The sequence below is a fragment of the Amaranthus tricolor genome, chromosome 5, assembly GCF_026212465.1.
Source record: "Amaranthus tricolor cultivar Red isolate AtriRed21 chromosome 5, ASM2621246v1, whole genome shotgun sequence".
In the NCBI taxonomy this organism is placed as follows: Eukaryota; Viridiplantae; Streptophyta; class Magnoliopsida; order Caryophyllales; family Amaranthaceae; genus Amaranthus; species Amaranthus tricolor.
The window spans coordinates 31,524,618-31,550,226 of record NC_080051.1 but is presented as its reverse complement, the minus strand read 5'-3'; the positions used below and the strand labels follow the sequence as shown (position 1 = coordinate 31,550,226).

At 30.5% G+C, this 25,609-nt stretch overlaps 2 protein-coding genes across 2 annotated transcripts; one reads left to right on the top strand and one right to left on the bottom strand.

The window, feature by feature from the left end:
* Positions 1-1,568: 1,568 nt before the first annotated feature.
* Positions 1,569-5,089, bottom strand: LOC130814194 (acetylajmalan esterase-like). Its single transcript, XM_057680263.1, has 5 exons — positions 4,815-5,089; positions 3,984-4,169; positions 3,297-3,445; positions 2,171-2,444; positions 1,569-1,802 (listed from the first exon to the last, which is right to left on the bottom strand). The coding sequence occupies exons 1-5, from the start codon at positions 5,083-5,085 to the stop codon at positions 1,594-1,596; spliced, it is 1,089 nt and encodes a 362-aa protein (XP_057536246.1). The 5' UTR covers positions 5,086-5,089; the 3' UTR covers positions 1,569-1,593.
* Positions 5,090-7,567: 2,478 nt separating this feature from the next.
* On the top strand, positions 7,568-18,241 carry LOC130814193 (pullulanase 1, chloroplastic). The gene is made up of 28 exons (XM_057680262.1): positions 7,568-8,063; positions 9,107-9,254; positions 9,347-9,399; positions 9,589-9,697; positions 9,790-9,926; positions 10,025-10,224; positions 10,326-10,475; positions 11,125-11,185; positions 12,185-12,305; positions 12,715-12,805; positions 12,903-12,996; positions 13,107-13,202; positions 13,314-13,454; positions 13,665-13,715; positions 14,012-14,082; positions 14,233-14,325; positions 14,600-14,690; positions 14,881-14,952; positions 15,637-15,693; positions 16,172-16,240; positions 16,345-16,401; positions 16,476-16,550; positions 16,701-16,789; positions 16,870-16,947; positions 17,069-17,207; positions 17,359-17,468; positions 17,568-17,667; positions 17,800-18,241. The coding sequence occupies exons 1-28, from the start codon at positions 7,845-7,847 to the stop codon at positions 17,908-17,910; spliced, it is 2,883 nt and encodes a 960-aa protein (XP_057536245.1). The 5' UTR covers positions 7,568-7,844; the 3' UTR covers positions 17,911-18,241.
* Positions 18,242-25,609: the final 7,368 nt, after the last annotated feature.

Here is a 25,609-nt window from a genome sequence, read left to right as displayed (position 1 = left end):
TTAAAACAATGTATCATCAATTCCAATCAACACAACTAATTTAAAATATATATATATATATATATATATATATATATATATATATATATATATATATATATATATATATATATATAATATATATATATATATATATATATATATATATATATATATATATATATATATATATATATATATATATATATATATATACATACACTTCTTATAAGTTTTTGATGTTTTCTAACTATCATCTTCATGACTTGAAGAGGTATCTGACTAAATATCTTTATCAAATTTCCTTTTCAATTTCTGGTTGATATCTGCTTATTACTCCCTCGGCTTTTAAGTGTTTTCATAAATGAAAAATACTTAAAAGATTTATGGTCATTATGAATTACTTGCATTCTTCCTCATGTCTGATATCTTCTTCAGACATTTTCTGGGTTTCTTAGTTATGAAAAATCAGGGTTTTCCCATGAACTCAGTTGGGTTCCTTAACTATAAAAATCAAGGCTTTCCCACTGGCTTTTTTTCATTAGTTTCATTATTCATTTGTTTTAGAAAAAGTGTTACATATTGTCTAAAAAATAACTGTATTGAATCTTTTTACCTTATATACAAATGAATAATTACAAATTTGTTTTTCTCCTATACAAAATGGTTTTTCAACATTGTAATGTTCCACTTATGTTTTAGTGGTGCTCCATCAAATGTCGTTAATTTGTATGTTCCATTTCCGCAATCTTCAAGAAGTATATCAGGACCTTTCCACTTTTCTGACAATTTTCCGTGTTCATGATCCTGGGTGGCCTGTATTTTTTAAGACCAAATCGCCTACTTGAAACATTCTGTATTTGACTTTTCTATTATACAATCTGGCAATCCTATTCTGATATGCTGCCATTTTCAATGCTGCATTCTCTCTGACTTCATCAATTAACTCTAAATCTAGGAGCCTAGATTGCTCATTTTCTTCTTGATTTAAATGTTTGACTCTTATAGTTTGTACTCCAATTTCAATTGGTAGGAGTGCTTCTGAGCCATAAACAAGTTTGAATGGAGTCTAGCCAATTGCTTCTTTCACTGTTATTCTCAATGACCATAGAACATCATAAATGTCATCAACCCATCTGGCTTTTGCATCTTTTTAGTTTTTTCTGAAGTCCATTTAAAATTTGTTTGTTTGCAGCATTTGCTAAAAGCATTGTGGATCGCAAACTGATGAATAGGCTACAACTATCTTAAAATCTTTCAGATATTTTCTCAGTGTTGCACAATCAAACTGGAATTCCATTATCAACAGTTAGGACTCTTGGTAGTCCAAACCTGGTGATAATGTTTTGCCAGATGAATTTTTCTACTAATCTGGAAGTGATTGTTGCAAGTGACTCAACTTCTATCCACTTTGTAAAATAATCAATTGCAACAATTAAAAACTTTTTGCCACCTGCTGCCTTTTTGTTTTTTGATAGTTGACTGTATACACGCCATTAAATTTATATGTTAGACAACCTCTTTTACTTCTTGAATGTGGAATAACACGTGCCTATTGGTGCTTCATATCTTTCTAATAAAGTCTCCTATATAAATTAGTGAATACTTTTATTTTTATTGAAGGTAATATACAAATTGTTTTAGTAGCCAATTTGCAACATATCTGTTTCCACTTTGTGTCATATGAACTCCATCCCAACTAACTCTTTTATTTGGATTTTCACAAACTTGAACTTGACGACTACAAAATTTATTTGGATTATAATTGTATGGATTATCACCTGCTCCACAACAAGCCTTTTTGTCACCATCTTGCTCAATCCCTGAACATTGAATTTTAAAACGATTACCAACTGGTTTAGATTCTAAACAATAATATTTCTGCATTTATTGCATTTCGTTTCTTATACTTAAATCAAAACTGTGAGAATTGTATAGTCAAAGTGTCCCAAACAAAATAAACTAAACAATTTTTTGTAACAATTTTCAAAGCTTATTTATAAATCAAGATTTAGAAATAAACAATAGTTAAGTATATTTTCAGCAATCCAAATAGGTGGGAATATTTCAAAATAAACAATAATTAAATTTATTTTCAATAAATCGAGCAAAAATTGATTTACTTTTTACAATTTTCCCTTAATCTTAATATTTCCTAGAAATTTATTAATAGAAAGAAATGTATATTTACCTAATTGAGCAGCATTGGTAATGACATAGATCAATGCTCCATAATAGTCAGCGTAAACAATGGCCACACCCGAATACTTTTGTTGCAATTGTTGGATAGCTTGTATTAAATGGTAATTGTAAAACCTTGAGAATGTATTGTAGTCTTTCAAGCAATGATGTTCATCATACTTTGAGCTATCATTTGTGGCAAATTCAACAAGATAAAGAGGCACACACCCTATAGGAAAGTTCCCTGGCACCACAATATTAGTAGCCCCTAGGCTAATTATTTCCTGAAATACAATTAACACAAAAAGAATCACAAGTTGTCGTGGGATATCGTCTTTTCGAAAGACACATTAGATTTATAAGTCAAATTAGCCTAACTAATACAAATTGAAGAGAAATATAAATGTGTTTGAAGTCATCTTTTTGAGAGACGGTCTCTCACAAGAGTAACTAAAAAAGAATTAACCTTTAAATTTTCTTTTCTCAGTCTCACATACATGATATGCCCACAAACATGAACCCATCACCCATGCAATTCATAAAATCACGTTCTGGCAATTGATTGTTGGCTACTTTATTTAGTGCGCTTAGCTTATTTAACCGACTGTTAGTATTAGTTATTAAGTTAATTGATTAAAAGTTATTTTTAAATGAAGAGGTTTAGTCAATTTAGTTACTAGGTGTTTACTAAAAAAAATAGGTCAACAAATCAAAGGTCAATAAAAAATCTGTCTAAGATAATTTTTACATTTTCAATTAAACGACAATTATCAAACATTTTTTTGACTATTAGACTAACCAATAAGTCAAAAATAAAAGTCAACAACATTCTAAGCTAGTTGACTTCTTCCACTCCTTGGATAGTTAATGTTAATCAATTTATTATGTCTTTATATAGTCATTATAGTATTATTGAATTTGCTATATTTTATTTCTCTAATCTTTATAAAATTTTAAAAAGAAAGTAGCACGCTCAACATGACGAGGAAATATATATCTAGATGATAACAAACAATCAAATGACATTAAATTTTAGTAAATCATATTGATTTACGTACGAAAGCAAAAAAAATACAAACAAAAATTAATTTTTAAACACTAATAATTGACACTTGATTTAGTTAAAATCAATTTACCTCAACTGCATCTTTGATAGTTTTAACAACTCCTGCAACAAGCTTAGATACTTCTTCGATAGTCTTGCGCTGATGAAAAGGACCGTTAAAATCATTACCTCCAATTTCTCCCATTAATATTAATGACTTTTGGAGTTTTTCCTTGATTGCTGTAAAAAATAAACATAAACTGGCTTTGTAAAATTTGAAGCTTTTATAATATAATGTAGTAAATTGTCCTAATTTTTTATCCTTAAAGTTTATTAAATAATTACGTATATCAACTTAAAAGTTTTGGGAAATTATCAATGTTACTCCTTACTTTTGGCATTTTATTAATGGTATTCCTAATTTTTTTTTATTTTCAATGGTACCTTTGTACTATTGAGCGTTTTACAACTATAATCCTTTTAAATTTTTTCCGTCAAAAATTGTCCAAAACCGTTAACTTTTTTCCTTTTCTTTTATTTTTCATTTCAAAACATAAAAGAAAGTTAACTGTTTTAAACGATTTGAGACGGAAAAAGTTAAAAAATGCTACGATTGTAAAACACTCAATAACACAAGGGTACCATTGATAATAAAAAAAACTTAGGGATACCATTGATAAAGTGCTAAAACTTAGGCGTACTATTTGTAATTTCCCAAAAGTTTTTTATATAAAGTAGTAAATTTGACAGAATAAAGGTAGTAAATATTAAAATGAACCTGTTTGATTATTAGAATAAGTTGAGGTGAGGTGAGTTTTAAACCAATTAAGTTGCGCAGCCAAGGAATTGTCTTGTACTCCGCCATTTGCTGAGGCGCCGGCCACCGCAAAATTGATTCCATGGTTGAAATCACTTGCGTTATTGGAAAGATATGGGCTTAGTAGTGGAAGTTGGAAGTACATTGCTGTAGAATTAAATCCCAAAATTAGTTATGTTTAGATTGAATAATAATGATAAAATAAAAAAATATTTCTACTATAAACGAAAATAATATTCACAACACTTACGACGTATAATACTAAACCCGTCATTTACGTGTTAAGTAATTTTTTTCTTGATTCGTGTTGGTTTTAGGGCTTTTGGCAAATAATTTGAATGCAATCTTTAAAATTATTTTCAATTTTTTTGTTTTTATCGAAAATATTTTTTTGTAAAATGGGTCAATATATACCGATTTAAAACTTTCAACACATTAAAGACATCAATTTAAAATGCAAAAATTAACTTGAAATGTAATCGTCTCCGGCGCAAAAAATAATGATGTGAAACTGAAAAAGTTAATAAAATTGAAAAAAACACTAGTAAAAATGATGGGATTTGGGTTATAGTCGAATTTGACTCAATTTTTTCGATATTTTCTAGTCGGGTAATTTTTAGAATTCAAATCAAAATTTTCAAAATATGATACAATCATTTCTGGTTGAATTTCGGGTCAAAATTTCAACAAGTCTATCAACCAGTCAACGTATAACATATAAAAAGTTTAAAAAAGAATATTAAACATAAATTACATTGTTAAAGGAATGATTTAATAATTAATTACACATACCAATGTAATCTGCAATGACAAGGCCATCGGAGGCCCGGCCCGTCGGTCGGCGTATGGTTTGGCCATAAGGTAAATACTTGTAGTAAGACCTTTTCCCGTAAGGCTGTCGAATGAAGTTGCCATTATCGTTAAGAGAATCACCAAATTGGTAGATAGCTTCAAATTGCTTTGCTACTTTAGGAGACTGTCCTGCACCACAATTGTATTTGTAAGCACATATTTGTGTGCACAAAAGGCCTAGCAAGACCCACTTTAAAACCAAGTTTCTCATTTGTTTTTTTTTTATTTTTATTATTTGTTAATTAGAACTTAAGCACTATTGAAAATTTCTAATGATTATGTTAATTGTGTTACTTATATACTTTAAGAGAAATTAATGAGAAAAATATATAGGATAAGAACTATGAATGTAATAATAATGGCCAAGTGAATTGTATTACTTATATATAGTAAAAAAGGAATCGAAATTCAAAAATGGCACGTAGAATATGAACTGGAAATGACATATACAAATATTTTTCGATGGCTAAGCGAATTGTATGACAATTTACTTTCTATATTGAGCAAATATGTATTATTCATCAAAAATCAATTATTACAGATGGACTAATTGATAGACTATTATTAGCAAACAAAATGCACCAAATAAGACAAAAAAATAATTAATTAAATCGGGTTAGTTTATATATATCATTGCTAATGATCATTTAATTAACAGCATGCAATTAAAAAAATGAAAAACAATAATTCAATCTTATCAAGTTATTTTATTTATTAAAAGTAAATACTATTCTTCATAGTCCGTCCATAGATGATGTAATATTAGCCAAAAATAAAGTCAAAATAATAACAATATTAATATTGACCATTTTGTTGAATTCTAATTATTATTTTTAAAATGTGCATTATCCTGAAGTGAACAATAAGTAAAAATTTTGTCTTAATTTTGATTGTTGATTTATGTGATATCTTGGAGATATTACATATGTGGCATATATTTTCATGTTTATCCAAATTTTTATAGATATATACAGAATCATTTTAGATACTCTATTATTGGTAAGAGATCGTCTTCGTAACTATAAGTGATCTTTTTGTCACAATGGGTGATTTGATGCTCCTATCTTGTGTGATTCACATTGGCATATTCAAGCAAGTACATGTATTTTAATCTTGAAAAAAAATACCATAAATAGTAAGTTTTGATTAGCAAAACGAAATAAAATATACTCCTAGTTGTCCTTGTGACTCGTAAAAGATGGATCATAGGTTATAGGTTTAACACTCAGGACTTAAATTTATGAACCCAAATTATTATAGTTAAGGATAGTTTGTTATTGTTGAAAATTATGAGTTATTTTAGTGGTTGAATATTTTTTTTCTATCCGTTTAAAAAGATTTTATTATTACTACTTAAAAAATTAAAATGTCCTCCCTTTTTTCTGCAAGAAAATACCCTTTTAACTTGAAAAAAAAACTTTGTAATTGTTAACAATTATGATATCTATCATGAAACAAAATTCTATGTCATTTATTTTTTATGGCATTTTTATTTATGTGTCTAAGATCTTATTTTACAGAGTCTAGTCTTAACCTTAATGTTAATAATATAAGATATAATCCTATTAAATCTAATAAAAAGGATGATATAAATACATGTACTTAGCCCCTTTGTAAAAAGTTAGTTTTATTTTTCCTTTTCTTTAGTCTCTCCTTGATATATATATATCAATTACTCATGTATAATCATATTTATTAACTTTTACTTTCCTTTTTTCAATAATATTGGTTTTCTTCTCTGTTGCTTGATTTCTCTGCAAATGGACTAAGCCTCCATCTTCAACATGGTATCAGATGCTTAAAAATCCCATTGGTAACCATTTTTTTTTAAATTTCCCTCTACATTTTTTTTTCTTCTGTCTTTTCTCTGTTTCTCTTTTTCCCCTTTCCTTCCTCGTTTCTCATGGCTGCCATTCCAAGCAATTCCGGCATCAAACCTCTCGATCCTATTCAAGATCCAGCTTCACCCTATTATCTTCATCCGAGTGATTCTCAACTTCTACTGGTTCCGATTCCCTTCAATGGCACTGGATTTAACGATTGGAAAAGATCTGTTACAATTACTCTTTCTTCCAAAAATAAACTTGCATTCATCAATATATATAAGTCTAGGATTTCAACCCAAACTTGTACCCTAGCTAGTGGGTTTGGATCAAAATTATCAAAATCTTAATGAGTTTGAGTTCACTTAAATTTAAAAAAATGTTTTTGGCTTTAGTTGGAACTTGGATCCAACATAGACTAGACTCATGATCAATTTTTTTGTAAGTACAACTATTATATATCTATTTTATAGAATTATTGATAATATTATCAATTTTAGAGAACTGTTGACATTATTAATAATTATAAAGGGTTAAACTTTAAGGTGAAGTTTAAATGAAGGTTAACGAATATAATTGAAAATTTAATGGTTTTTAAAATTAATTTTAAAAAAATTATCGTGAATAATACAATTTTTTGCTAATTTCTCTACAATAATAACAACTATTGATTGTCCATAAATAATACCAACTTAAAAAGGTATTTTCCTAAAAAAATCCCTAGCATGTTAAAAATCAAAAGTATAGGTAATTATAAGACAAAAAGAATTGGTATTAGTTAATAATTGATATTATTGTAGGAAAATTAACAAAAAGTTATATGTAATTTTTTCATTAATTTTTGGGTTTCAAATTTCCAATAAACAAAGTTGCATCCTTTTATCAATTTCCACACTCTTATCCGTTATCAGAGGAAGCACAACTGCACAAGTGACGCCATAGCATGGAGAAACAGACCAAACAATCATCAAAAAATGAAGGAACTGAAACGAACTATGTCTATTTTCATGGATCCTCCTCTTTATTCTACCAGATTTTATACATTTCTACGTAATCTTTCCACTTTACACCTTCTACATTTGGCTGCTCAACTGTATTTTCTGCTTCAACCGCCTTAACTTCAAAAAGCTTCAATCTTACTCCTCAAATGGCTTCCCTATATAAACCCATTGCTGTTCAAAAATTTCATAAGTTCTGTATTTTTTCTTTATCACCCTTTAATTTTAATCGAATTTCAAAACTACCCATCTCGAATTCTTTCCTTTTTGGGTCTAATTTTAACATTTTGTTTTCATCATCAAAGAAAGAATCTTTCTCTTGTTGTTCCATGGCTGTGGAAATTGATTCTTCATCTTCTGTTTCTCAGGTTATTCTCTTCCCCTTTTTAAAAAACTTATTTGAGTTTTAGATTTTTATATTTATTGTGAATGTTGATCAAATTGTGGATAATTGCAAGTCAATGAATCTGCTTTCGTGTTTCTAATTTGAATGCAATTGATGTTGTGTATCCTACTTTGATAGATGAATCATGTAAGTTTGATTGCTGAAAAAGATGTTGTCATATGTGAATTTTGTGCTTCTAGTTGAATTATGGATAGTGAAATTAGTGATTGCATCAACATAAAATAGAAAAAATTCTATATATTTTGGTTAGGCTGGAGGATTAGAGGTTTTAGGGTATGGTGGCTTGAAATTTGGTCCCTTCATTATCCTTCACCCCAACACCAACATTCCATTACCCCAATGCCATTAGTGGCTTTCACCTAAGCGGGTTTGGAGAGGTCGGAAGTATGTAACCTTACTCTTGTTAGTGATAACAAAAACGATTGTTCCCAATTACCCCTTCATTATCCTTTACTTGTTAGAGTGAAATTGTATGCATCTAGATTCTAGCCCTCTTCGGATTAGCTGGTTGAGAATTTAGAACTAGTAGTTAGGACTTAGTAGTACTACTTAAGATCTATCTTCCCGACTTATTAGAATTGAACTAGACTTATTTAAGCTTGCTGAATAGTGAAAATGCTAGTGTAGAAGTAATGCACAAACTTATTAGAACTGTACTGAAGTAAGCTTTCTAAAATTAAACCGGATTGAATTAAGTAGATTGAACTTATTGCAGTGAAAGTGATGACAAAAATTATTAAAACTGAACTGAAGTGAAATTACTAGAGTTGCACTAGAGTGATGTTATTTGAACTACACTGGAGCGACGTCATTAGAATTGAACTTATTAGATTGACTCTTGATTGCAAACTACATCCACAAGATTTTGTTAAAGTTGATTGTTATGGTAACTTTAGTTTTATTCTCAATGGAATCTGTAAAGGTGACTAAGATGTGGTTTTACATTTTTTTTCCTAATTATGTTAAAAAAAGTGTTGTTGACTAGTGGAACCTCCATTCTTGCAGAGTGGATTGCAAGGGAGTTTGAACTATTCTAGAGCATATTGGCCTAGCAAGTATATCATTGCTTGGAATTTTGACGTTGGGAACGGTTCTTATTACTTGTTTGCAAGTAAAAGTGCTTCGTTAACAGTTACCGACCGTGGGATTGAAGGTTCGGTTTATGTCATATATACCTCATATCATATAATAGATGTAAAAGGAAATTTTAGTCTAACTGAGCTCTTATTAAAATTGGAGTGACAGGCTATGATGTGAAGATACAACTTGAAAAGAACCAGAGTGGACTGCCAACAAATGTAAGATGATTATCGAACGGGATTTTCAGCTCTTCTGCCCTTCCCCTCTTCGCTCTTCATTTGTGTTTTACAATACAAATGTGCATAAGTTATACTTTATGGCATCAATTCTTTCCCGCAAAAAGGGTAAGATGAACTCATAATCTCGTTCTTGATTTGCTTTGATCTAATATTTTTATATGTTCTTAGGTCACTGAAAAATTTCCCCATATCAGAGGTTACGCTGCATTTAGAGCTCCTGACTCACTGGATGTCAAAAGTTTGTTGAAGTGCCAATTAGCAGTTGCTGCTTTCAGTGGTAAGATTTTTATTTGTGATGTTCCCCCATCCTCGAAAGAAATTTCACAAAATCATTTTATGTGCAAAGCATGATTCAATTGTTTTTTGCAGCTGATGGAACTTGCAGAAATGCTACTGGATTGCAGCTACCTGGTGTTATCGATGAATTATATTCGTATGATGGCCCTCTGGGTGCTGTTTTCTCTGAAGACTCCATATCACTCAACCTTTGGGCTCCTACTGCTCAAGTACATTTTCATTTTCTGTCTTCTTAAGCTGCTATATCTCCTTTAGTTTGTCTTATCATGCTAGAATAGTAAACAATTTTTCGTCATCTGTTGAACAGTCAGTTTGTGCTAGCATTTATAAGGACCCATCTGGTGGTGAGCCGCTACAAACTGTCCAGCTGACTGAGTCAAATGGCATTTGGAGCGCTGTTGGGCCAAAAACTTGGGACGGATGTTACTATGTGTATGAAGTAAATGTCTACCACCATACCACTTCAAAAATTGAAAAATGCTTTGCAAATGATCCATATGCTAGAGGGTATACTCACTCACCTCATAAAACTGTGTTCTTATTAATACAACAATCGTATTAAATGATTAAACCAACATTATGTAAGTGTCTGTATTTTCTTAAACTAGGATTTCGGCAGATGGAAAACGGACATTGATTGTTGACTTAAACTCTGAATCTCTGAAACCTGAAGGATGGGAGAATTTAGTTAATGAGAAACCTCATCTTCTTTCACCATCTGACATCAGTATCTATGAGCTACATATAAGAGATTTCAGGTTGGTTTCCTGTAACAGCTAGTCTCTTGAGAGACCGTCTCTTTGAGAGACGTATCTCAAGTCCAACCCATTAAAAATTAATGTCTACTTATCGTATTTTTAAAGCCTACTTACATTATTGCTTACTTACCGTATCCTTAATGCCTACTTTCAATATCTTAAATATCTACTTATATCTTTCTTAATACCTACTTACAATATTTTAAAAAATATATAATAGGCCGGCCCAATTGGAGATGGTCTCTCAAAAAGACCGTCTCTCACAAGAATTTGTGTTCCTGTAATATCGCCATTAAACATACTAATCCTGTGAGTACATCTTTTAAGTCAATGAATTATACTTTTAATCCTTCTCTTCACCTAATATACGGAACTGAAATTATTCTTATCGGTCAGCTTTTACTCATCATAATTAACTTATACTGACTTTTTAGTTTTTTATCGTATAAAGAGTTGATGATATTTACCGCTTGAACTCTCTCGTATAAGTTTGTTCCTAGTAACTGACACGTATAAGTTGGCTGATTTGCCCAAAAAGATGTTGGTGTATATAGGCTTCCATTGTTTGCAACCTCAATTGATTTTGTGGTATTATGGAACTCTTCTAGATTGTGCGGCTTAATAATTATGTTGTGACTTCTGTCTACAGTGCTAATGATCTTACTGTGCACCCTGAACTTCGTGGTGGATATCTTTCTTTTACCTCACAGGTAGCATTATCTATTCCCATTCTCCTTTGAGAGCTCTCTTTGAACCTTCTTTGATGTTTGCTTCCGTAGATCTGCTTTAATTCTGATTTGTGAACAAAAACTCACATGCTGATAATTGAAGCCTAGTGACTGTAAAGGACTGCATTCATTGATTTTTTAAATGAAGAAATGATTGCCTTTTGTGCTTGGTTATTTTTGCATTGGAGATAATGACCAAAAGCAAGATTAAGGAACAAATTATATGAGGAATATAGTCTTCTGTGAGAAATCAACAGAGATGAGCAAATGTCCTAGAATAAGCGGTGTATGATATGCACAAAATATGTCAAGTCATGGTATTAAAGAGATTCTGTTTTGGAAGCATGATAAATACCAGTAGAGCTGGATCCTGCCTTAATGATGAAATGAATAAGCTTACCATTGTTTTAATGAAGAGAGTTGAGAGCGAATTTATGCGGTAAAATGAGTTGGAAATTTAACTTGCAATATTCTCAAAGTTTCAAACTAAGATCAGGAAAGAGCATTGGTGGTTCCTTTATATAGAGAAATATACAGGAATTAGTAGTGAAAGCAGCCTTAGTCTCTAAATATTCTACTGAATAAATACAATGTTCAACCTTCTTACTCTTCACATAATCCAGGTCCTTTTTATTTGATATGACTAGCATTCAACTTACGTGAATCTTTTAGCATAATATGTCTCATAGGCCTTAGTTTTGACGGTCTTGTGGGGCTGAGAATTTAATATGCTATCAGCTCTTATTTGTGGTTTTACCTGATGATTAAATGTTATGCAGAAGTTCTTTTTAACTCATGAATGTTTTGCCTGAAAATGTTTATTACACCGGAAGGAATATATAGTTAGCCTTAATGTTGACAGAACTACATTATCATCCATGTCGAAAGCTGGGGGCCAATCCAAGCTTCTTACACTTTGTTTCAGCATTTTTCTTTTGAGAGTATCTTATGTAGCATCACTCATTAACTTTCTGTTTGAAGGACTCCGATGGTATTCTTCATTTGAAAAAATTATCTGCTGCTGGTCTTACTCATGTGCATCTGTTACCGAGCTTCCAATTTGCTGAAGTTGATGATGATAAAAAGAACTGGAAATCTGTTGGTAATTAATATTATTCCTTCTCTAATAACTTACTTATAAATGAGTGTAGATTGCAATGTTTTATAATTAATTCAAGAGATTATATTGTTAAATCGTGTGAGTGGCCTTTATATACTTCCTTGTTAGATTACTTCCCAACTGAAGTCACCATATACATCAAAGTTTGAAATGGAGACCTTTGGACCTAATTGTGTGAGTAGAAGCATCTTCCCGTGTTTGAATTGTCTAGTTTTTATAGCCTTCAAAGAACAAGTATCTTTTTGTTTTAGTGGAACATGAATTTATTATTTCATTACTTGTGTTGATGTCAAATTATTATCACTGCAAAGACTATCAGATCTAAACTTTTCAGACACATTATACAGTTGAATCTTAAATCATTTTGCCCTTTATTCGAACAATTTTACAGATACAGATTCCTTAGAGAAACTACCACCTGATTCAGAAGAGCAACAAGCTCGAATAACTGCCATTCGGGATGAGGATGGATATAACTGGGGGTAGGCTTCAATACTTATTGAGTTCCTTTATATTTCAGAATTTCCCTTGTTGGTTAACAATTTTAGTTGTTTTATTAAGTATTTGTTAATTATGAAGGTATAACCCTGTTTTGTGGGGAACTCCTAAGGGAAGCTATGCAACAAACCCGAATGGCCCGTGTCGTATAATTGAGTTCAGAAAGATGGTCCAGGTATGTCTTTTGCCATTTACCTATATGGAAAAGAAAGGATCTTCTCTAGAATTAGAATTCTGATGTGGGTATTCATTTCATTAGAGACTTAATAAGTGGCTTGTTTATAGGCATTAAATCATATTGGGCTTCGCGTCGTGTTGGATGTTGTCTATAACCATTTAAACAGTAGTGGGCCGTCTGATGTTAATTCAGTCCTGGACAAGGTGCGCATCTTTATACATCCAATTTATGCTATCTTATCAATCCTTTTTTCCCATTTGCTTACATGCTGATTGCTCTACATATGATTTTTTTCAAAAAAAAAAAAAAAAAAGATTGTACCAGGTTACTTCTTAAGAAGGGATGCTGATGGTTCTATAGAGAGTAGCACATGCATGAACGACACAGCTAGTGAGCATTACATGGTTGAACGCTTCATTTTGGATGATTTAAAATCTTGGGCTGTCAATTATAAGGTGATTGTGCGTTGTACTCATGGATTAAAGCAAGAAAAAGGGATCAGAAATGCTTTGTTTTTTGCATAGATTTTGGGCTGCATTCAGGCCTCTTATTAATTGATGAGTATTCGCGAAAAGATCTCTTGTGTGTTTGCATTCAGGCCTCTTAAAGTCCTAAATTTTATGCATATGCCTAAAAATTTTGTTTTATGACCATTTTCTTGCCAGGTTGATGGTTTCAGATTTGATCTTATGGGCCACATAATGAAACATACAATGGTATGATAGCTATCTTCCATGCAGTAACTTCTAAGATTTTTCATCCAGTATAAGTATATAATTGTGCTTTCATAAGGCGTCACTGCATTTTTTTCTCTTTCTTCTCCGCTAAAAAGAAACATAAAGTAACCCAAAAGTTTGATGGCTTTAATAGTTTATATTTGACATAATCGTTGGACAAAGCTCTTGGCTATATATCTGCGCGCTTTGCTTATTCTTATGTTTGATTCCCGAAAGTATATGTCGTGCAATCAGCTGAATTTTTTTCTATTTTTAATAATTGTTACTGGTTGAAGGTTAAAGCAACAAGTATGCTCCAAGGCCTTTCAACCATCAAAGATGGAGTAGAAGGTTCAAGCATTTATTTGTAAGTGTATAACCAGTTGATAGTTTCCAAAATTATCACTGGTGGTTAGTGGGTTATTCTTGCATTCTCAACTTGTCTTATCCAGTACTATTCCTAACATTTATTCTGTTTGGATTATATTGTTTGGCTCATCATATGCTCTTGCTTTAGATATGGTGAAGGATGGGACTTTGGTGAGGTTGCGAACAATGCACGTGGAGTTAATGCTTCTCAATTAAATCTTGGTGGAACAGGAATTGGCAGGTGATTATATGATTTCCGTACATCTTAACGTGTTTGTTTCTGTGTCGAATTATGATGGATCAACTTTATAGTTGTGCATTCTCTCTGCAATACGAACATTGATCAACTAAGAGAAAATCGTAACTTGAATTAGTAAAACAAGGTCCTATTCAAGGTTGTCAGGATCGGGATCCTACTTGGAATCCTTTCGACTTTCATTGCACATGTATTTTCTTAGTCGTACAGATCTAAGTTTCACTATGATTGCCTAATAATCCTACCAACTTTTGTTCAGTTTCAATGATCGAATTCGAGATGCAGTCATTGGCGGGGGTCCTTTTGGTCCCCCTCTCCAGCAAGGTTTTGTGACTGGATTGTCTTTACAGGTGAAGTGTTTTTTCTGCAAATCTTTGTCTGACTATTAACTTTTTGTAGCTTGAATTTATCAGAACGCTTTTAAAATCTGAGGTTTTTTGAATTTTCTAATCTAAAACCCAAGAAAGTAAAGCGTCTGGCATTCTATGATCATTAATTTATGAAAAGAATTTACAGTTAATAATTTATAATCTTGTGCAGCCTAATGATCATGACCATGGAGGCCAAGCTAATGCAGATCGTATGCTTGCTGTGTCAAAAGATCACATTCAGGTTCTTTAATTAGTGCCTTCTACTTTCAGTATGAGTGATGACCAATATAGATTTGTCTTTAGTTTTTATATAGAACTTGTTTCTCGTCCTTTGCAACTTTTAGAAAGTGAACTACTGCCCTGGGAAAGATATATTCTTTATAGAAATTTATTTAGTGGATAAATATGGCTCTTAGATCCATACTGTCGTGAACTTGATTTGAGTGTGATTCAAAGACCGTGACAGAAAAATGATGTTTTATCTAGAGGATTTTTGGGAAACAATTTACTGATCAATTGCACTAATATTAACAGTTGAAACATTTCGGGACATCCCAAAATGCAGATTCTTAGAGGACAGAAGGAGTATAATTCTCGTGTTATCTTACTTGGGTGTTTTTACCTCTAATATACGGACTCCCATATTGTCTACGCCCTTTTTAGTTCTTGGCCAATCTTTTTTTGGGAGATATAGAAAGTGAAAGAAGGTTCAACTGGTCTTTGTCGACTAGCAGACGCTGAAAAAGAAGTGATTTGATATGTAATGATTTACTAATAAATGTACCTTCTTGTTCTTAATGTCATAGCGACAGTATGATTCCCGCTATTCTTAGCCTACAAGCAACTATGTGCAATGTCAAATTTAGTTCTTTATGTTTTGAAATACACGATTAATTGAAATATTCCCCTCTTTGGTGTGAATTAGGTTGGGCTGGCTGCAAACTTGAGAGACTTTGTCCTAACAAATTGCGATGGCAGACAGGTATATATTTTACCACCTAAGATCTAAGGTTATACAAATTCATGAATATAGTTTCATTGTCATTTATCTTCGATTTGGGCCTCATAATAAGATAGATTTTTCCTTCTATATAGCGAGAATCAATGGTCAGTAGAGGGTAAAGCTGACTGAGAACCCTACTATTGCCAGCCTTTCATTGAAGACACATTGTTTTTTTTGACTCGGCCTCCTTGCCAATTTTATAATTTTAAGAAAGTTCACAGATCTGTATCCCTTGAGTTTGTGGTAGAATCAAGTCCACATCTTTCAAATAAAAAATCTACGTAATTTGGTATTCCCTTCAAAGCTTTAAGCATTCAATAATTTTTCCGACTCTTAGCACTGATCTTCAAACTTAATGGCAAGCACTCGCATTCTGCTTCTGCAACATATTGATAAACTAATATTTTAGTTCATTAGTCAACTTTCATGAAACAGCTCCTAAATCTTTGCCTTACAGGTAAAAGGTTCGGAAGTTTACACCTATGGTGGGACACCAGTTGGGTACGCTACGGAGCCAATAGAAACAGTGAGTAGTTATTGAAATATGTTTTTTGGATATGAAATGTCATCGGCTTCATCGCAAGGATTGCTAACATACTATGTTTATTTCTTTTTTCTTAATATTCGTAGATCAACTATGTCTCTGCGCATGATAATGAAACTCTCTTTGACATCATCAGTTTAAAGGTATTCATACGAACAAATCCTTGTCAGTGATAACTGTCTTCTGTTGGAGTTCAATTCATTCCTTGTTTTTTCAGACCCCTACCTATATATCAGTGGACGAGAGATGTCGGATAAATCATGTAGCCACCAGTATTATTGCGCTTTCACAGGTTACAACACTTCTACTGAATGTTTGACGAATCCGTGTTTGATATCTATGCTAAAATCATCATTTGTTATAACTTGAGAAGTGTAGATAATTGTAATTTCTTGCAATTAGAATATATGAAAACTATTTCTGCATGTGTTCCTCACTCCAGGGAATACCCTTTTTCCATGCTGGTGATGAGATGCTACGCTCAAAGTCCCTTGATCGTGATTCTTATAACTCTGGTGATTGGTTTAACAGGTCTGCAATACTAACTTATGCTAGATCGTTTCATTAGGTCTGCAATCCTAACACAATCCCATTCTCATGCTGTTTATCAGATTGGACTTTACTTACAACTCCAACAACTGGGGTGTCGGTCTTCCTCCCAAGGAGCACAACGAGAGCAAATGGCCTTTGTGAGCTTTCTGATTGTAAATTTTATATCATGTTCATTCTCTTAAACATGCGTATAAATCATTCCCAAAGCAAAACACGCATATAAATGTTTGTTCTGGTCCTTCTGTTGTACCCTTTTAGAATCAAGCCACGGTTGGCGAATCCATCCTACAAGCCTGACAAGAATCATATCGTTGCTGCTGTTGAAAATTTCACAAATTTGTTGGAAATTAGATACTCTTCACCACTTTTCCGTTTAAAAAGCGCCAAGGATGTTGAGGTACATTATTGATATGGACACTTACAAATTGAATTTTTATCAATAGATTTTCTATCGGCATTCAGCAACTAATTTCAGCTAAATCCGGAGTCTTCTTTTTATCTAGTTGGGTTAAATCAAAACAAAATTAATGCATGATTGTGTTTCTCAGGATAGAGTACGCTTCCACAATAATGGGCCTTCTTGGGTTCCGGGGCTTGTAGTTATGAGCATCGAAGACAGTCATGCTGGTGCTCCTGGATTGTCACAATTAGATCCCAAGTAATTATCTGAAATGCTTACACTTCTGTCAATTGAAAGTTTATTAATCTATACTGATTCTTCTCCTTTTGTCCCTTCTCCATCAAATGCAAATTTCAGGTATCAATACATTGCTGTTATTATCAATGTTCGCCCTACTGAAACCAAATTCAGTAGCCCTGATCTGCGATCCAAATCCCTACAGCTGCATCCTGTCCAGGTATATCAGCTACTACCTCTATTCGTTATTTTATGCCTGGGTTTCAGAAATCCATGCAATAACTACTAGGGTCTAGAAGTACATTGTTTTCCTCGTCATCTTCATGTTAATACTTGTCGTGCCTCTTTGCAGTCGATGTCGAAGGATCCAATTGTTAAGGAGTCAAAGTATGATCCTTCTTCGGGATGTTTTACCATACCCCCTAAGACAACTGCAGTGTTCGTTGAGCCACGCCATGGTTAAGTCCCACTTTGAGCCTCGAGGTTGTCCTATACGATATCTACATATGGTTTTTTCTTTCTGCATGATTCGATATGAATAAGTAACGCCAATTGAGATACCAAGACATTATAGTATACAGTTCTAGCACAAATAAGTACTCTACGAATCGAGCATTGGGCCAGCTCAAGTGATTCGAGCTACTCTTCCAAATCTCCGAGGTCAAATTTTCGAGTAAAACTCAATCAAGTAATAAGAAAAATAAAACACTTAGAATGTTATGTATGAATTAAGATTTTCTGTATTTGCTTTTGCTATTACTAATCAATAAAAAAAGTTTGTTGAGTTCCTTAAAGATTCTCTATTTGTTTTATTGTATTTTGGCTAATACAGATTTTAATGATTTTTATTGATAAAAACTTTTAATTTTATTGTTTATAACTGAATTGTACTAAACTAAACTTATGTTAATCGATTGAAAGTGTTTTTTTAATTGGACTTATTTTACATTGGCACACAATCTTTCCTTAAATCTAATCATAAACTTTTATCTTAACCATATATTTACTTTGTTTGTCTTATTTTTCTGCTAACAACTAAAATTAATTTAAAAATTATAAACTAATAATTGAAAGGAAGGAGTACTTGCTAAAAATTAAAACAATGCAAGTACACACTATTATTTACAACTAAATAATCTTGAAATTCCTTGAATATGTTGGTTTTGTGTATTTAAAAAGATATTAATTAAACATATTAGTGTAATTCTTGTAATATTACTAATAAAATTGACCATGTATACCAGTAATCTATCCTTTTCCAATAAAATTAAAACGCATGATAAGTCTTTAAGAACATCTTATTTATCATTTCTAAAAAAATTTATAATATGTATGCTATTAAATTCTTACAATTCGATAAAATAGTTAATATTATAAAAGATAGGTTTTGTTATATATAATAGTTTATATGTTACAATCAAATAGTTGCATCATTGCATGTAAAGTACCTGTCATCAAATCATGCATTATTTTGTAAAGTTTTCAAAAAAATTTTAATTAATTATACATATTTAATGTAATAAAATCTTTTTGAAAATGTACCTTTAATACTTTACATAATTAATAAAATCTTTTAAAATAACATACAATTATAATCCAACCTGTAAAAATAATTCATTTGACAAAGCTCTACTCTATATTGTACTATTGTATAATGCTTAGTTTGGACTACTTCATAGGCCAGTAAAAACGTCATGTACTCATACTTGTTGGGCTTGGTCATGGTCTAATATATATTGTAGCCCGAGCTATTAGAAGATTGAAAATCTCTAATGAAGGAAATTGTAATACGTAAATTTCGGTTTCACACTAAGATCATCTCCATATATTGAATTGTCTAATGTATAACCTAAAGTGATTACGTATAAATTTTAAAATGATCAGTTATTGTTTTGAACTAATCACTTTTTATATTGTTAGAGTGATCACTTATAACCTTAAAGTTATCACTTACAAATTAAAGTGATAAATTAAAAAAATAAGCTAATTATATAAAATCGTCTTATTGTAAAGGGTGTCATAAAAAAATTGTTGTTCAAGTCATCGTAAGTAGTAGTAACAAACTACTCCTGCTTTGTAATTTGTAAAGATCAAAATTTCAAAAACAATGATTTAGTTAAAATTAATGGTCCTAACCTTAAAAGGTTTATTTATTGGTTTTTTAGTTTTGTTTTAAAAGTTTTGGGGTTTTTATTGTTACTTAATTTGAGGACAATTAACTACAAAAGGGGGATTTAGTCAATTTGTAGAAGGTGAAAATCAAATCTCAATATCAAAAGTAGAAACAAAAGCACTCAAGCAGTAGCTAATCACTAAACCGATCATCTATTTTTTAATATGAGGTAGAAACTATTTTTGTTTTTGATTAAGCGGATATATTTTCTTCAACCATATACATTAATCCCTTTTTTAGTGTGTCTCATGTGGAAAAAATATTAAGATTGTTAAGGAAATAATTTCCATATTTTTGTCAAGCAAAAACTTGGCTCAAGTCCAAAAACATATGACGTCATTCGTTTCCCCAAATAATTCTATTTTATAGTCAAAACTATCACGCATAAACTATAGACTATAGAGTAATATAATTAATAAGTATCCAAAGTATCCAAAAGAACCATCTAGTACATTTGGCTTTACTTGTTTATTAATTATTTCAATTTAAAAGGATCACTACTTAGGTAAAGACAAATTTTAATGAGATCGCCTTATTGTGAGACAAGTTTATATAATTGACCTATTTTACTAATTAATTAATTTAAGATTTTAACTGATCACTTTAAAATTATAAGTGATCACTCAAAGATATAAAAGTGATTACTTTAAAATTAAGACAATAATTATATATTGCGTCGAACCAATAGAGATGGTCTCACTTGAGAATTTGTGATCAGGCATATATATTTTACTAGATATCTTTATGGGATAAAAATTGTTGATTTAATTTCATTACAATTTTAAATTATTTTTCATAATGTTTTAATACCAAAATTATTAAAAAATAAGCTACCAATTTTTAAATATAAATCAAACATATTTGCTACTTCAATCACACTGTTTATAGCTCTTCTTAAAAATCACATTTAATTTATACTTCTATATATTAATATCAACAACTTTATATAGTTTTAAACCTTTATAATATAAAGTAAAAGCTATAAGAAGTGTATATTACATAAGCTATAATAAGTATCATTGTAAAACTTAAGAAGAAAATAAAAGGGTAACGTAGCTCCTAAGCTTTCCAAAAGGACAATTAACTAGCCGCCACGTTACCATTACAATTTATTGGCTTACAAGTTACAAATCATAGTCATATGACTTATACTATTACTATAACTTTCCTTTTACGTGAAAGTACTCCTTCATTGCAACACATCTATTTCTGCCTTACGTATTAATTTTACATAAACAATAACACGGCATTACTATAATGCACTAAATATGTTATGTTGGCCATGAATTTATTCTTTGTTTGTAATTAGAAATAGTGAGGTGTAAGATTTAGATATGGCTTTCAATTTGTGATGGAGATGGTGCCAAATGGAGCACGCCCAAGTGATCACTCGAAGCCTCCAATTTGTTAGGGTTTATAACATTTTGTTTATATATTAACAAAAATATTGTTGCTATTAAGTTTAGTTGGACTTATCGTAAAATGTCAATACATTATTGGGATAATACGAGATGAACATACTCCATAAGTCAAGAAGATATGATGCCAAAATCTTATGGCGATGGGAGGAAAGGCTCCAATGACTTATAAAGTATACACACCATTTTCAATTCATCGATATTGGATATAAACCATCCCAAAATCCCCCTCACATGCGAATCCCTGTCAAGTTCGCATGTGGGAGTCATCAATTAAGGTAGGAATGTCATTCTTTTCGGACCTATCATTTTAATTTTTGATCCGTCAGCTCTTATACCATATTAAGTTTAGATGGACATATTGTAAATGCATGTCAGCACATTATCGAGGAAACACGAGTTGCACACACTCAATAATGATACGAATATATGATTCCAAAAACCATATGACAATGGGAGGAAGGACTCTACTGACCTATAAAGTGTGCACATTATTGTTAATTCATAAATGTGGGATAAACCATCCTAGCAGTTCTCATAGACGTAAATATAATAGATATTTATCTAGGTAATAGGTATTGTTAATTTGTTATAGGATCATATTAGTTATTACCCTCCGTCACAATGAAATCTAAAGAGAATCATGGGCTAAGAAAATCATGACCATTATAGAGAAATCAAATCTATTTTAGAATTTATCTATTCTTCTCTTAATCTGTACGAAAGGTTAAAATCAACCAGATTTATTTTTTCAATATGTGTTATTTAAAAATGTGTTTGAGCTAAATTAAGATTTCAACGAAAATTATCAACTTTCTAAAAACACAAGTTCTAATATGATGAACAATTATCCGATAATTGAATTTTTTTTAGAAATAAACAATAGAGAAATTAAACAATAGTTTAAGTGATTGATTAAATAAAAGAATGACCTTTTAAAAAAACTTGATATGTGCTGATTTTATATTTTGTAATATTTTAGTTTCTGTCAAAATATTCATTGTTTTGGTTATAATTCTGTTTTAGCAATAATAACCCCATAATATAAAATGTTGGTTTACTCCTTTCTACAGTAGTTAGTGTGCAAATAAAACAAAAATAAGAATTTTAAAGAATCTTTTCTCTTTAAGTTTACTTCTTTTTTTGTAAATAGTAATAATGTTCATTCATGGAGATTTTCTAAACCAAAGCTTCATTCATCTAACAATATACTTATAAAACATAAATGTTAAAAATAATAAAATTTTAATTTTAAAAATTACAAGATTTTTTTTTAAAAAAAAAATACACACATGTCGCCGAGTACGTGTACACGACCTTAGGAATAGTTCGGTATGCTTTTAATTGATAACATAAATATAATAACCTGCCTTACCTATGTAATGTGAGACCGGCAATTATGGTGTAGTGTTAGGCTCTTAGCCATCTAGAGAAGGCATTTTGTTAACAGAATCTTAAAAACTATTTGTAAATACAGCTTACGAAGTTTATGACTAGTATTCAATCAATAATCTTGAGTGTGCGATGCCACCATAAAAATAATTATCATTATAACTTAGTGAACTTCGGCAAGTTAAGGTAGGAGAAGATATTTATTTTTCACAAATATAATAATAAAGTAGATTGACGTTACAAAATTTAGGGTTGTTGAATTTAAAATATTAGCATCAGTGGATCAAACACTTATATTATATATATATATATATATATATATATATATATATATATATATATATATATATATATATATATATATATATATATATATATATATATATATATATATATATATATATATATATTTATATATATATATATATATATATATATATATATATATATATATATATTATAATCTCTATTCTGCAGTTTCACATAAGAGCTTTTCGGTCTTGATTTAAGTTACCCATATTAAGACTCACTCAAAAAGTTTGTGAATTCAAATGCATATTGATTAATTTATAATAGATAGCTAAATAAATTTATTTTATGAATAAGATATACAGAAATAAATCATTATACATAAAGTGCATCTATTTTCTAAATCCATATGAATGTAAATTATTCATTTTTATAGTATAAGGTGTAGACTGAAAGAAGAAAAGTGATGATAATTATTTATTTTTATAATATAGGATAGACTGTAGGAAGAGAAGTAATAATAATAATTGAATCTAGAATTTTATTAAATGGGCAAATTACTCATCTTGATATAATTATAATATGTTTTGTTTGGTTGCCTTTACATAGAAAAAAACAAAAAAAAATGTAGCTTAAATTACCTTGATCCTTAAGATGTGAACGAAGAGACACAAACTATTCTTGTTTTGTTGTTTGCATATTTGTTCTTTTAGTTTAGTCGGTGTTTTAGAAAAATTGAAATTATTATTAATAAATACATAACAATTATATATAATAATCATACGTAAGTACTTGGAAATTAGCTGAATATATAAATATTACTACACTCGGAATCTGTGGTATATATAAGTTTATAACCATATTCAAAACATAAAATAAAATTTTAAAACTGTCTAAAGCAATTTATAATGGAATGAAATTTCGCTGCATCAGAATGTGCATGCGTCACATTCGCATAGAAAAATTGACGGTCAACCTATATTTTAAGTTTATTAATCGTTAATTACGTACAATGTTTTTTTGGTTTAGTCAGCAGTTTTAATTAAAATTATTACAATAAAAAATATATTATGCTCATCTGTTATAATTAGTTTAGTTGCAATTTGATGAATTTTGGATCAGTTAACATGAATATGGTTGAGCACTTACATGATTAATTAATTCCTCTTCTATGGAAAGTTTCATTTATTTTATATTTTTTTTATAATTTTATAGGCCTCTTATATTTAAAGTTTAAATTTTATGGAATTAGACATTTTGCATATTCTCAGAACTACTCCTACAAGATTAAATTCATGCTTCGTACCAAGGCGATGCTAAACAAGGGTTATATGGTGTTGTGTCATGTTAACCTAATTTAGAACCGACTTTAAATATTTTAAATTTAATAATATAAAATAATTTAGAACTAATTAATATAAAAAAATAAATATTGCACCCTTTTTTTAGAAATAATAAATAGAAATGACGATGGGCTTCCAAGAAAATATCTGGCATGGTGAACGCACTAAGAAAGTGATAAGTCGGCAACATATTGTATTGGTTGAAGCCTTGGAAAGAAGATTGCGTTTTGCTTACATTTGTTAAGAGTGTTAAAAATTGAAATATATTCTTAGTTTATAAAGTAAAGTCGTTGCTAGTATTTGCTAAGTTGTATAGTTGACTATTCTTAGATTTCATTTTGGACAAAATTAATGCACCTGCACTCTGATCGATCATTTCAAACTTGATTACTGATCAAGGATTTATATATACTAATAATAATGATAATATAATGGCAAAATATTCCAAAGTTATAAAAGGTTTTACATTGGATTTAAAAAGAAAAGTATATTGGATTTTTGATATTATATAATCCGTCATAGTCTCATTTAGTTTATAACATGTAAATTTCTCATGTAAGAGATTTTTAGGAGATTTGTTATAAATTTAATAAGACAAAAGAAGTATGCATATGCATTATAAAATGTAGAAATATTATTTTAAAATAATATTAAAATTGAGAATTAGGCTAAATTAAAATTATAACTCAATTCATATTACTGATGATCGATGTTATTACTTTTTTATCGCTGTTTTATTTTTATATAGAGACTTGGGAGTTAGGTCTATATCTGCAGTTTGTCGAGATCATAACTAGAATTTGATTCAAAAGCATATTAATATTAAATTGTATATATTATGAGAATAGAATATCTTTGAATAAAATAATATCTTGTATATTTTGTAAATCTTTTGATTTGATAATTTATTTTGTAGTTATTAGTTTTCTAAAACTAGATTTTACCTTTTGTATATATTCATCAATTCATGAAATGAATGGCAAGGAAAATTATTTTCCAATATGGTATCAGTAGCCTAGGTTTTGGATTCTTCACAACCTTTGTCTTCCACCTCCTTCTTTCTTCTTTCTTTCTTTCTTTCATGGCTTCCCCTTGTCCATTTTCTACATACAATTGCACTAAACAAAAGCCTCATTCATCTTCCTATGGTGCGCCTAGAGTTCTAGGGCCACATCCGACCCAAAATTTTGTCTAGTTCTTTTATGGGTTATTGTCCTACGGAAATTGATTATGCAATGCACAATCTTTCTTTATCTTCTCCGGATGAGCAATATTATATGGAAACCGGTGCGACATCTCATATGTCATATTCTCAAGGTACTCTCTTGAATTATTGTCCTTTGAAGCATCGTATTAATGATGCAATTATTGTTGGTAATGGTCATATGATTTCGGTTCACGTTCACGGACATGTTTCTCTCCCTTCCCCCAATCAACCTTTAACTCTCAAAAATGTCCTCCATGCCCCTAAACACATTAAAAATCTCATTACCGTTCGAAAATTTACTAATGATAATATGGTCTCTGTTGAATTTGATCCTTTTGGATTTTCCGTGAACGAATTGGACACAGCGAACATATTTATGC

Coding starts and splice junctions, on each gene's coding strand:
- LOC130814193 (XM_057680262.1), top strand. CDS start 7,845: ATGGCTTCCCTATATAAACCCATTGCTGTTCAAAAATTTCATAAGTTC. Junction 11,186..12,184: donor ATCTTTCTTTTACCTCACAG/GTAGCATTATCT, acceptor TTCTGTTTGAAG/GACTCCGATGGTATTCTTCA. Junction 14,083..14,232: donor GAAGGTTCAAGCATTTATTT/GTAAGTGTATAA, acceptor CTCTTGCTTTAG/ATATGGTGAAGGATGGGACT.
- LOC130814194 (XM_057680263.1), bottom strand. CDS start 5,085: ATGAGAAACTTGGTTTTAAAGTGGGTCTTGCTAGGCCTTTTGTGCACA. Junction 3,446..3,983: donor TTATTCTAATAATCAAACAG/GTTCATTTTAAT, acceptor TATTTTTTACAG/CAATCAAGGAAAAACTCCAA. Junction 1,803..2,170: donor TACCAATGCTGCTCAATTAG/GTAAATATACAT, acceptor TTCAATGTTCAG/GGATTGAGCAAGATGGTGAC.